General features: G+C 33.1%; 1 protein-coding gene across 1 annotated transcript in view; it reads right to left on the minus strand.

The window, feature by feature from the left end:
- The window catches only part of LOC133178082 (NT-3 growth factor receptor-like), a 38,856-nt gene that overhangs the window by 1,145 nt on the left and 23,566 nt on the right, over positions 1 to 14,145 (minus strand). The window contains exons 4-12 of the mRNA XM_061312844.1: positions 11,658 to 11,726; positions 6,346 to 6,530; positions 5,761 to 6,033; positions 5,190 to 5,498; positions 4,283 to 4,419; positions 3,183 to 3,456; positions 2,604 to 2,910; positions 1,899 to 2,136; positions 516 to 674 (exon numbers count right to left, since the gene is read on the minus strand). Of these exons, the coding sequence (XP_061168828.1) occupies positions 516 to 674; positions 1,899 to 2,136; positions 2,604 to 2,910; positions 3,183 to 3,456; positions 4,283 to 4,419; positions 5,190 to 5,498; positions 5,761 to 6,033; positions 6,346 to 6,530; positions 11,658 to 11,726 (1,951 nt within the window). The remainder of the gene's footprint in view (positions 1 to 515; positions 675 to 1,898; positions 2,137 to 2,603; positions 2,911 to 3,182; positions 3,457 to 4,282; positions 4,420 to 5,189; positions 5,499 to 5,760; positions 6,034 to 6,345; positions 6,531 to 11,657; positions 11,727 to 14,145) is intronic.

The raw sequence follows: 14,145 nt of genomic DNA on the forward strand, positions 1-14,145 counted from the left end.
TTACGACTGATACCAATCTGAAAACTTTAGTTGATCGTAAATCTTGCAAAATTAATGAATCTGTTTTAATTTGTTTGTATAACATATCGTTTTAAATTCTTTTTAAAGATATGAACTTTACTTTCAAATAAATATAAACAAGAAAGTTTTTCGCACAATTATATTTTGGTCTTAATTAGTCGTAAGTTATTTTGTAAAACTGGGCCATGGAGAAGAAGAAAATGTTAAAAGTTTACGACAGCGGCAAGGTCTAAAGAGAAAAGACAAATTTCGAATCAGAAAACATTCACTTAAGCCTTTGGTTCAGGTGAGCTAAAAATATATATTTTCTCGCCGAGTGGGAATTTTGAAAGATACGGAGCAAATACCGATTTTTATTCAAGTACGCAACCTCTTTCAAAGATGCATTTCCACATTTTCTAACTTTAGTCTGGTGTAAAGACTTCAATATTAAAATAATATTTGGTTTGAAACTGTACAGTCATGATCATTTATATTAAAAACAATATACCTACCTCGTGATTTGACAATTCATACCACGGTTGTCTCCCGTATGTAAAGATTTCCCATAATACCACACCAAAACTCCAAACATCCGATTCAACAGTGAATGTTCTATACAGCAAGGATTCAGGAGGCATCCACCTCACAGGAAGCATAGTAGATCCACCTACCTGAAGACAAAATAATATGATGAAGATTTTCTTTCGCAGGAAGGTATTACATCTCATTTTTTTCATATTTAAGAATGTTGATGATTTCATGCATGTCAAGCAGGTGAATTTTCTGTGGAATTCATAATTATTTTTGGCTAGAGATCTTTCTGTAGCAACATAAGATAATCATTATGATAACAACAAAGTACTTCAAATTCAGGCAATAAATAATAGTTAAGTATATATAAATCGTTAGTTGTCAGTCAAGGTCACTCTGAAAAAAAAAAATCAAGATCTGGGTCTCCTTTTATTATTAACTGTCAGACTGTCTTTGAACCAAACAAATAATAGGATGACTTTCTATAGCAATTAACGAAAGCTGTTTTTAAATATTTTGCATTTTGTATGCAATTTCAGTATTTAAATGTCCATATGATTAATTTACAATAATTTATTTCATTATTATTCTAATGTTGGATAGATGTTTGTTTCATGTACATACAGTATGTAGTTCCTTTGCCGTGTATTTCATTATGACCTTCCAATTTTAAATTTATTTGAACACTTTTTTAAAATGATAATGCCGTCTTAAGTTATTTGGAGTGCAATAGTGTGAGAGGTCTATATACTAGGTAGAAGAAAATTTAACGCTGTTTTCGGAATACACCGTGTTTTTGTAGGAAATACCGACATATTACTTCTAATATATTGACTGTAGATGGTGCCTTATTGCTTTTAATGTATTAACAAAGGGAAAATTTACCCTAGGAGAAATTCTTTCAGCGCCCACGCGTTAATTTAAATTTTCATCCTTTGCATTCTACGAATCTGTCAATTATTTAGCAGAGCTTGAAGCCGGAAGAAATGACAAGCCAAGATTATTGTACCAATTACACATTAATTTTACAAACAGAAAACAATTAAACTTTCATACTTTAATCTAAAATATTACGTCATTTCATCTTATTGTCTTTTTGGATTATTGTTAATATCTTTTTTTCCGAGCTGTTCGCTTCTTTAAGTACAGCACATTTTATAAAGAATGGCAAAAATGATAATTATCTGTTTTGATCTTATTACACTTCATTTCAAGTCCAAAGTATCTAAAAAAAAATGTCGATTTCATTGAATGAAATTTCTCTATAAACAATTTTATTAAAGTATTTCATTTCAAATATCCACAATTTTCTTAAATATTACTGGATTTCATTGCGAAAAAAATTTGGAGAAAGTTCAGCCTACCCTGTAATAGTCTGTGCTGTAGACATCACGTGACATTCCAAAATCTCCAATTTTGACGATCATTTTGTCTCCAACCAAACAGTTTCTTGTTGCCAAGTCTCTATGGACGAAATGCTGGGATGCAAGGTACTCCATCCCGTTGGCAATTTGATTTGAAATGTGAAGTAGTTCGATTTTCGATAAGGGTTTTACAAATGATGTACTCTTATTGAGAAATTTGGCATCGGGACCATTGCATCTGAAAGACAGTTTGAAATGTACTAAACGAATAATCTGGCAGGAATGATGTTTATGTTCATGTAAAGGATATAAGTCAAAAATTGTACATCTTGCAGGCCCGTAGAACGCAGGGGGTCCACTTTTTTTTTGTATATGTGTTCCATTGCATGAACTTTTATCAAATCCTGACGCAACTATGTAATCCTTAAAGCACTAAGAAAATATTTACAGGTCTGTAGTATAACTGTTACGTTTGTACTTTACGCAAAATTTAATTAAATAGGGGGTTGTAAAGTTAACATGTTATTGAGCAAGTTTGTACATGTACTTTAATCCTATATAATTATCCTTGAATGATTCCTAGAGAAATCATTTGATTACTAGTATATCATGTGATTTTCTATTGATGAACATCCCTGTTAGGTGAGAACAACGAGGTGTGTTTATGTAATTTGTAGATATTATACCCTATGTTCAAATTAATACCTTAAAAAGTTATTCAGGTCTCCATTTTCCATATACTCAAATACCATCATAGAGGTATCTGTATCGACACACACTCCGTAAAACGTGACTATGTTGTCATGCAGTAGTGTAGCTAATAACTCCGCCTCTCGATCAAAGTTCACCTTCGCGTCATCCATGGCTGCATCTTTCAGTGTCTTAATGGCAACCATTGTTACCTCACCAGGTGACGTAAGGTCCTTACAGGTCCCCAAGAAAACTCGCCCAAAGGCCCCTTCTCCTAATTCTCGCAGAAATTCGATAGCTTCTCTTTTAATGTAAAATATGGCTGAAAAATTTTAAAAACATGAAATTATAAGATTTTTATCTTGTTTATGTCTTATTTCACATCTTTAAGAGTAAGCAAAACTGTCGATCATATATGACTTTGAGCATGGGGTTAATTCTGTGAAAGACAAAAGTCGCAAAGATACATGTAAATCCAGCAAGAGCGTTTCAGAAGGGTGCGAATTCGAAATTGATTTAATTCAAATCTGTTGAATACAGAAACGCGATACAGAACTTTAATTGATTACATCTACAGGTGCACATTGTACTTACAAGAGTTTTTACAATTTACATTCTTTATTTGATAGGCTGGGTTTTCTACTATTTTCATGGAGGCCAGAGGCATAACTGTCATTTGATGTGGTTGGGTCTTAGATGTCACATGACTGTCAGAATTCAGCAGTGGTCGCTGTGAGCTATTGGATGAGAAAGTCACGTGATGTGTGTGACGTGTAGTTTTTTGGCGATAATGACGAACAACAAAGAAAATGGTCGCCAGCACAACGGCGAGGAAAACAAAAACAGATATTCCGATGGCGATATATACCTGAAATAAGAATAAACTGTCTGCAAAATTGAATTAAGTCGATGTTGAATTTGTAAGGAAATAAAACATAATGCTATACATGCATAAAAATAAAAATAAAGTCAACGAAAGTCGTGTTGGTTAATTCAAGATTGATTTTGATTGAAAACTGATATTATAAAACTAGGGCAGTTTAAACACTTTATGCTCTATGGCTTAGAAATTTATTACTTCAAGTCAAATTTAAAAGCATTCGTTCTCGATCGTGGGCACTCGCATAATTATACTGCGCCCGAATGTAACTTGATTTTGAAGTATCACCTTAAAGATGTAAGGTGTAAGTTGTAAAATTCAAGATTCTTTGTTCAAATACAAAAAAGGATCTTAAAATTACAAAGAGTTGTAAAATTGAAGAAACATATTCTGTGTTGAGAAGATCAGATAGAATATCTTGAAAGTAATATAATTACAAAGTAAAAAAAAAAATAACGATTCATTTCATCAACTCATCGAATTTTATAAATTGTATTTTTAAAATGGTATTATTTGGCGTACATATCGTTTTCAGAAAATTCAATTTTTTAAAATGTGTCATCGATCAGTTAATTGGCTACATTCATATACAATAAAACTCATCTTATCCGGACACCTCTGATTTCAGATTTCCAACGTTTCGCCATGAGCATCACTGAAGAGACATAATTTGTCGAAATGCGCATTTGGTGCATCAAAATTGGTACCGTATAAGATTTACTTTATATAAATCCGGCAAATTTAAATAAAATCAGAGTTGTCAGGATCAGACAAGTTTTACTGTATATGAATGAAGACTACATGTAACACATACAGCAGGGGATTCCCCTTTCTTTACAGATGTTGTCGTTGGAGTATCTTTTTCTTTAGAGTTTCTTTGAAAAGGCAAAATTGGGTTGACGTTCCTCCTCCCTGGAAGTCTGGGCTTGAGAAACGACCCAAAAGCTGGACCTGCATGTTAAATGAAACCACAATGACATGTTAATAAATTAAAAAAATAGTACTCAAAAGATCGTAGAAATTAAATTTAGGAGAAAGGAAAATATTGAGTTGTTCACGGACTATAATTTACATGTATGTACATGTAACAGACACATTAAAAAATATTTTTATGACTTGATTCACAGGTAAACTTATATTACTGTTGTCGAATGAGACTCTTCCCCTCTGTATCTCTATCAAATGCAGTATTCTCCAAAATATTTTTGGGAACAAGCTTAGCATTTCTAATTTGGATTAAGGGGAGTAAAAACTCCTATAACCTGGTCATTCAAAATAAATCCAGATGTTCATGTCCTGTAAATTAATATACGTATACGTGCAGTGCATAAACTCGAAATGTTCTTAAACATTGTAAGCGTTCAAACTAAATGAAATTTCATAACACAAGATACCTCTGGGAAATCATACACATGTAATTTTTATACCAGTTTCCTAAAGAAAAAACAATTATTTTGAAAGACTTTGAGTACTTAGTGTCAAGCGAACAAATCAAAATTGCTTGAAATTGTGAATTTGAATTAAATAAAAAACATTTAAAATGAAGGAATCATATTGCCCCTAAGCCATGCACCTAAATCTTTATCTCATTTAAATTTGTCCTTCACGTTATTTTTGTACTATTGCTCGTTTTTGTCTGTAGAAAATGACGTAAAATCTCAACCAAAAGAGTTACATGCATAGATTACTTTATTTTGAAATAATTATAACTTTTTTCTTACCGCTTACGGCCGATCCGACCATGAAATCAGCCTTCACTGATTTCTCAGCAGTACCGAATTCATTTCTGGCTATTAAAGTGTAGATCCCGTTGTATTTTGCATTTTTCATCTCAAAAGTTAAACATCCAGTTGTTTTAAATATCCCTTCTGGTTGTTCGGAATAATAGGTGTACACTGTAGATTTTTTTACCAGCTTTTGGCCATTATGCAACCATGATATCTCTGGAATAGGATATCCGGACACCTCGAATTGAATACAGTAATGGAATCTCTGAACGGGAGGTTTCAAAACAAGAATTTGAGGAGCAGCTGAAACGGCAAAAAAAAGTAATGTTTGAAAATAATATGCCCACGTCTTTCCATTCCAGAGGGATACTGCTTTAGCTGTGATACGATATACATGTACATAGCTTCAAATGTACATATAGTGTGAGGTTTTCAGTCAATAAGAACGGGGTTTACTATACTTGAATACTTTACAATTATTTATTTCGTGAAAGACAAAACCCCATGATTTTATCGCTTATGAAAATTAAAACATAGTCAAATAAAATTTTGAATTTATTCTTACAATTGACTCTTAACAGCATTGTGTCTGTTGTTTTCCCCGCCACATTTCGAGCACTGCATGTCAACCAGCCCGAGTCACTGGCATTGGCACTTGTAATAACAAGGTCGACAGTACTACCTCCATCACTGTATTTGATATAATGCGACGAATTTAGGTACTGTGTCTTCCATGCCACTGATGGTTTGGGTTCGCCTGTACCCTTACATGTGAGCACTATTTGGCTGCTCTCGTTAATGATTGGTGTTTTTGGTTTGATATCCACCGAGGGCAATACTGAAATTTTGTTTTACATTTTCAAATATTTATATTAAATTATCTAAATAATTTTAAATAGAAATACATATGAACGTACACTTTAGGATAAAATGTCGGTTAAGAAAACACAAAAAATAGTGATGTATTTAAAGGGATGTGTTTTGGGGTTTATAAGTTGAAAATAAAAGATCGTTGCGGTTAAAAAATCACCCAAAGTGATAAAATATTATTCTTCAATAGTTAATGTTCTTACAGATGTACTCCTGTGGTTTGGCTGTTTATTTGTCTAAGAGTACTGAATTTTAAGTCTTATTTAGAGAAAAAACTCACCACAGCCCTGGAGCCTAACATTTCTCAGCTTCTGCATTATCGGACCTGATGATTCATTGGTATCGGGGGTAATGCACCTTAAGTCTTCAGCAGTAAGTGAACCTAACATGTGATTCTTCTTTTTCTGAAATTCTTGAATCCATTTGGAGGAACAATTGCACGGCAAGGGATTATCGTTTAAGTACCTATGACCAAAAAGAAAAAGTTTTAGATTAACACTGAAAATCTCCCTGTTTTCTTGAGCTATGAATTTTACATACCAAATGCCTAAAAATAAATGTACTATTATGATGTTCGCTTGTTGAATTGGACAAACCGTATTTCAGACTAAGTTTATTTGTTAATCTTTAAATAGGTGATTGTATACTTATAAACATTGAGCTTTGTGCGGTATAATATACAATACAGGCTTGATTTCTTTCTTGTGGATTGTATAAAAATAAAATGTGCACACCATACAAAAACAAAACAAAAAACCCGCATATTGTATGGCTCCCAGAAACCTTAATAATGACCTAAAAAGACCGGGTTGTCCTTATGTTTTAAATTTCTCTCGAAAATTTGGGCTTATTTGTTTTTACCTGTTTTAGTTGTTATTTGTTTTTACCTGAATCCGTTCGTCATTTATCTTATCATTAATTTTTCTCTAATTAGTAATTATTTTTTATTTTTGGCAATATCAATGTTCATTTAATGTAAACGTGAAGTAAAAGTTTGGAATTTTAACTCTGACCCCTCAAGAGGCGAAAACATGGATACAAATGGCTGTCTTTTTAAAACTATCCATCTTCATGTTTAGAAAATGATAAAGATTTGCTATGTTTAAGTTGTAAAATTGTACGGTTTAAGAAGCTGCAAATGACTCGTATGAGTAATCTTACGCTCAGGTTACATTTGACAATGTGTGAATTCGAATTGTGAATCTAAAAGTAAAACAAGATGTGTTTTTGAAACACTGGTGCCCCCGTATGGCAACTTATAGCGAAGATTAAACTTTCTCAAATGCAAATAAAATATGTTTGTATCCTAAGTAAGGTCTTGCCTCGAGGAATATACCTGTGAAATATGAAAGCCCTAGCAACAACCATTGAAAAGATATGGGAAAGGTTAAAGTTTTTCAAAAGTAAGTCAAACATCAAGGTCAAATGGTCAAAATTATTGGTGCCCGAGGAAAGGCCTTCTCACAAGAAATACACATGTGAAATCCCTATAAATGCCCTAGCACCAACCGTTCAAAACTTATGGTCAAGGTTAAAGTTTTCCAAAGTAGGTCAAACTCCAAGGTCAAGGTCAGAGTCAAAATTGTTGGTACTCAAGAGAAGGTCTTGTTACAAGGAATACACCTGTGAAATATGAAAACCCTAGCACAAACTGTTCAAAAGTTATGGTCAAGGTTATAGTTTTTCAAAAGTAGGTCAAAAATTGTTGTGGAAAGGTCTCATCACAAGGAATGTACATGTGAAGTATGAAAGCCTTAGCACGAATCGTTCAAAAGCTATGCCCAAGGTTAATGTTTGGGAAAATTTTGCAAAAGTAGGTCAAACTCCAAGGTCTAGGTCAAGAGGTAAAATATGTTGGTTCGCAAAGAAAAGTCTTGTCACAAAGTATACACATGTGAAATATGAAAGCATTATAGCTCCAACCAATCAGAAGTTATGGAACAGGTTAAAGTTTTTGTGGGCAATCAAACGGGGCAAAAACTATTTGCCCCCGAAATCTTCGATTACGGGGGCATAAAAAATAATTTTATTATAGCAGTTCCTTCATTACGAAAGCCGGATAGGCTCATTTTTGACAAGATTAAAAAAATAATAACTCGTTATAACGAGATAGTTATCTCGTTATAACGAGTTAGTATCTCGTTATAACGAGTTAGCTATCTCGCTATAACGAGTTAGTATCTCGTCATAACGAGTTTGTTATCTCGTTATAACGAGTTTGTTATCTCGTTATAACGAGTTAGTATTTCGTTATGACGAGTTACATGTAGTTATCTCGTTATAACGAGTTAGTTATCTCGTTATAACGAATTAATTATCTCGTTATAACGAGTTAGTATCTCGTTATAACGAGTTAGCTATCTCGTTATAACGAGTTAGTATCTCGTTATAACGAGATAATTATCTCATTATAAAGAGTTAGTTATCTCATTATAACGAGTTAGTATCTCGTTATAACGAGTTAGTTATCTCGTTATAATGAGTTAGTTATCTCGTTATTACGAGAAAATTATCTCGTTATAACGAGTTAGTTATCTCGTTATAACGAGATAGTTTTCTCGTCATTTCGAGATTTAATAGCAATATAGGAATAAAAATGGCTGTAGTTTTTAATGCCATTGAATTTTTAGCTAGTAATTATCATTCAAATTCAGCTTGAGTAATTGATAAATGGTTGAAAATTTAATATTTGCTCTGGGGTTTACTTATGATTAAATCTTGAACTATCTCGCTGTCAATAATCATATATTGATAAGTATAGCAACTCAAAGGAGAACATATTTACACATTAATTCGTGAACGCCTCCTCAAATTGATGCATTAGGACGCGATATTTTTCTTAAAATGATACTGCCAAACATACTTGCTTCATATTTGGCAATTTATTTATTACAACTATTTCTAATGAATGACACTATTTCGACATGTTTTGGACGACTTTTACACTTTCATATATCAATTTCTATACCGCTAAAATTAAATATCAGAGAAACAGTGCAACATATCGTTTATGCAACATATAATATATACGATTACTGTGTGATACATATGTTACTTTTGAGATTCAGAAATGTTTTGAAGAAGGGGGATGGTGAGACATCAGCAGTTAGATCATAGGCGTAGTAATACCACTTTTGAAAAGGGGGCGGTCAAGAGTATCTTTGTGCCCTTTCCTCCATATTTTCTTTACCTGAGTAAATATCTCCCGAAAATAATGGTGAATACTCGTAGTTGGAATATCAGATCTTTTTTTTTCTTTTTGCTTGTCAAATATTTTACTTGGTTTACCCCCCCCCCCCCCCACCCCCTTGAACTTTGGGACTACGCTTATGCAGATTGTCCACGATGATGAGGAATGATGAAGCAAAAATGATATTACATCCTACTAAGTAATAAGACGTTAGATCTGATCTGCTGATATTGACATTTTATCTAATATTCTGTCATGATTCACTGTTTATATTTTTTTTTTGGGGGGGGGGGGGTCCAAGCTGTGGAGATTCTTTGGAGACCTATTTGAGATTCACGTCTATTTGGCGGATCCTGTGTTACCACATAGTGACAAAACATCAAACCAGAGTTTACAAAAGCAAAAAAAAAAGTTTACAGAGTTTACAAAGCCAGTTCACTTTTTTAATCTTTTTACTTAGAATTGATCAACGAATAGGCCTAATACTACATATGTTCATGTATATTATTAATACAACATTGAAGCAATGTCGTTAATTTTTTTTCCTCATCACAATATTTATTATGTATACTTTGCAAGCATATAATTTTTATTTCAAAAAGAGATTGATGATTTTTTTTTTTTGAGGGGCGGGGGGGGGGGGAGTGGTAATAAATAGAGGATATTCAATGTTTTGTAGTTGATATGGAATTTATTTCACGAGTGGGACAGGATTTTTTTTTTATATTTTCATGAGTGCAAAGCACGAGTGAAAATATCAAATATCAAAAATCCTGTCTCACGATACAATACACATTTCTAGGCATAATTTATGCTTGAAATACACCTTAATTAATGCGTGTCATATTGTAAACTTTAGATATTAAACTTTCATTCTATACCCAAAAAGGATCACATGTCAACTATTTTTACTAATGTTGACCTTCACCTTTTATTGTGGCTTCCGTAGAATAAAGAGCTCCAAAAGTTTTTTTTTATTCTACAACATTGATAATAACGCAAAAAATACATATTGTACACAATGTACATGAGATTTCATGCCAAATTGGTAAATTAAAATGTTTCTTTCTTTCAATACACAAAAGAAATATACATGTATAAATTATTAAGTGATAAGTACATTATTAGTTCTTGATATTCATCATATTTATTTTGGAGGAGAAGGAGGGATTGATGATAAAAACAACGTGAATTTAGTTTTTTGTCAGACATTGAATTTTGATCTTGCCCCTTTAAGACGATAAAATTGAACTGGTATTCCTTGTTAACAGGCAAGGAATTATCAAAATATGATCGTTAAAGCCTAACAAATGGTTTCATATCCACATGATTTATTCGGAATATATAAAATAATGGGATTATTCCTATGCATTTTTTATTGCGACAAATATTACGCAAAAATTATCATGAATTTACAAAGTCAAGACAGCTTGAACGGGGCAGTTAAATCAGCCAGAGTATATCATTTTGTTCTGATCTCCTTGTACAAGTTGACAAAATTTTGACTTTATATACATTCCATTTGAAGATGTCACTAATTCTATTTTTGCAATTTTAAGGTATAACACAACAACATGAGGCGGTCACAAGTTTCCTTTCCAATAAACAATACTAATCAAAGGCATAACACAAAAATATAGTATGCTGTTGTTCCATAAAATCTTTATCAGGCACACTTCAAACAAATCTGATCGACTCGCTTCTGTATATTTCCTATAAATAATGGTCTATTCTTTACTTTTATTACTTAGATATATCAACCCTTTAGGTCAATTTTTATCTCGTTATAACGAGATAATTATCCCGTTATAACGAGATAACTAACTCGTTATAACGAGATAACTAACTCGTTATAACGAGATAACTAACTCGTTATAACGAGATACTAACTCGTTATAACGAGATAGCTAACTCGTTATAACGAGATAACTAACTCGTTATAACGAGATAACTAACTCGTTATAACGAGATACCTAACTCATTATAACGAGATAAATAACTCGTTATAACGAGTTAACTAACTCGTTATAACGAGATACTAACTCGTTATAACGAGTTAAATATTTTTTTTTGTCTTGTCAAAAATGAGCCTATCCGGCTTTCGTACTTCATTTCTAGTGTAAAACTTGTATTAAATTTAAGTACAATCTTATATTTAAGTATGTTGTATAAATTTATGTTATAGTGATTTTATTATTCAACAGAGAATAACACTGGACACACTAGTGTACTGCATCTGAAGAAAACTGACAATAAATTGGGGGGGAGGGGTGGAATTGTGTTCAATACTTTCTGGTGGTAAAATGTGACCGTTTATATAATGAACAACTCCTCAAGAACAGACAATTTAATGACATTTTCTAAATAAGAGTGCTTTACACATTGCACAAAACAACACTCACAGTTTAAGTATTGGCATATCCTCAATTACTTCCCAAGAAAGGTATGTCAGCTTGTTACGTCTCAAAAACCTTTAATTAAAGGAAGAAATACATCAAAAACAAGGTCAATAAAATCGCAGTTCAGAGTCTGATTACTATGCTGAAGCTTAAAAAATAGCTAACTGTAGTTCAATTTTTAAGATCTATTGTCTTTTTTGAGACTGATTGGATTTCATTGTGTTTAATTATTGTAGCTCCGTATTTAACATCATGTAGTTTATTATGAAGTCACAAAGTCGATTAATAATGTAATAAACACAATTGCAAGAGAGAGAGAGAGAGAGACAGAGAATAGTTTTCTCACATGATATATTATATAGTACATAAGATAATCTAGCAGATTCGACAAAAAAGGTTTTTAACAAGAGGCCCAAGGGCCTTAACGGTCACCTGAGTATATATAATACAACAATTTAGAAGATCCATAGAGTATAAAATAAACTGACAGATGAAGCTTTGTTGCCCAAAAGCAAGAGAAATAGGATGATCAGAATCAATGAAATAATTAGTCTAGTATTCAGTAACAACTCATACATTAAATTCTAATTTATCCGCCATTTAGCACTATCACCATGCGGACTATTAACAAACTAATAGTTCCTCTGTACTACTTTTAACCTCACATTGTGACCTCTCACATTGGCCTCTCTTGGTCTTTGAAGAACATTTTAATAAGTTATTTTTGTCTCATTTTTATCTATTTATTATTTACAAGTCTATCTGATCATTAAAACTATGAAAGTACTTTTTGTATTATTCAATAATTTTTTTTTGCATAATTCTCTCATTCTATTAACTTTCAAATACATTATTTACAGTGATTAATTATCAAAAGTAAATGGCCAAGGGAATAACTTCTCTCAGTTGAACACAAATTAATAGAGCCCTGATTAGGACCAGAAAACTTGACCAAATGGTCCTGATGTTCAAAAATCTGGTAAAAATATCCTTGCTTATTAAAACTTTAATTCTATTTGCCTTCGATATGCTACGGAAGCCGGTTGGTGCCAGGTAGAAAAAATATTTTATCTGGCGGCCGCCAAATAATTTTCTGGCGGCCGCCAGATAAAAAGATCTGGCGGCCGCCAGATAAATTATCTGGCGGCCGCCAGAAAGTTATCTGGCGGCCGCCAGATAAAATATTTTTCTACCTGGCACCTACCGGCTTCCGTAATATGCCAAGGAGCAGAGAAGATTTTCAAAATAGTAATGCATTTTCATTACAGATTCAACACACCCCTACCCTAACACTAAAACCCATGTCACAGGGTCATGAAATTCATAAATTTGGTAGAGGTACCCTCATCATCATAACTATGCACTTAGTTGAAGATTTTCAAAGAATTAACAGATTTTCATTTTATTAATAAATATACCCCCCCCCCCCCAACTGAGAAACACCAAAACCTGAAGACCACAAGTTTTAAAATTTTGTAAGAAGCACAATTGTTCATCATAACTAATGCACTTTATTTATCTGCTCAACACTAAGGAGCAGAGAGGATTATTTAACAGAATTAATGCATTTTCACTACATTATCAATAGAGTCCCATCCTTACACCAGAACATCTTAGTTTACTTTATAACCAGGAGCAGAAAAGAAGATTTTCAAAGAATTAATGCTTTTTCATTATATAATCAATAGATCCCCCCTCCCAAACCCTGGGGCCATAAATTTCACAATTTTGAAAAAGGAATCCTTGTGCATCATAACCATGCACTTAGTATGTTAAATAATATCCAGGAGCAGAGAAGAATATTTTCAAAGAATTAATGCATCTCACTATATAATCAATAGAGCCCCCCCCCCCCCCCCAACACCAGAACCCCTGACCCAGGGGCCAAGAATTTCACAATTTCGGAAAAAGCATCCTTGTGCACCATTACCATGTACTTAGTTTGTTTAAATAATACCCAGGATCGGAGAAGAAGATTTTCAGAGAATTAATGCATTTTCACTATGTAATCAATAGAGCCCCCCCCCCCTACACCAGAACCTCTGACCCAGGGGCTATGAATTTCAAAATTTTGGAAAAGGCATCATTGCTTCTCATAACCATGCACTTAGTTTGTTTATATAATATCCAGGAGCAGAGAAGAAGATTTTCAAAGAATTAATGCATTTTCACTATATAATCGATAGACCCCCCCCCCCCCCCAACACCAGTACCCCTGACCCAGGGGCCATGAATTTCACAATTTGGGAAAGGCACCAATGCTTGTCATAACCATGCTTTTAGTTTGTTTAAATAATACCCAGGAGCAGAGAAGATTTTCAAAGAATTAATGCATTTTCACTATATAATCAATAGAGCCCCCCCCTCTAACACCAGAACCCCTGACCCAGGGGCCAAGAATTTCACAATTTTGGAAAAGGCTTCAATGCTTGTCATAACCATGCTTTTAGTTTGTTTAAATAATACCCAGGAGCAGAGAAGAATATTTTCA

This window comes from Saccostrea echinata, unplaced genomic scaffold (genome assembly GCF_033153115.1).
Source record: "Saccostrea echinata isolate AGI-Se365-2 ecotype Australia unplaced genomic scaffold, CSIRO_AGI_Sech_v1 ptg000002l, whole genome shotgun sequence".
Taxonomy (NCBI): domain Eukaryota; kingdom Metazoa; phylum Mollusca; class Bivalvia; order Ostreida; family Ostreidae; genus Saccostrea; species Saccostrea echinata.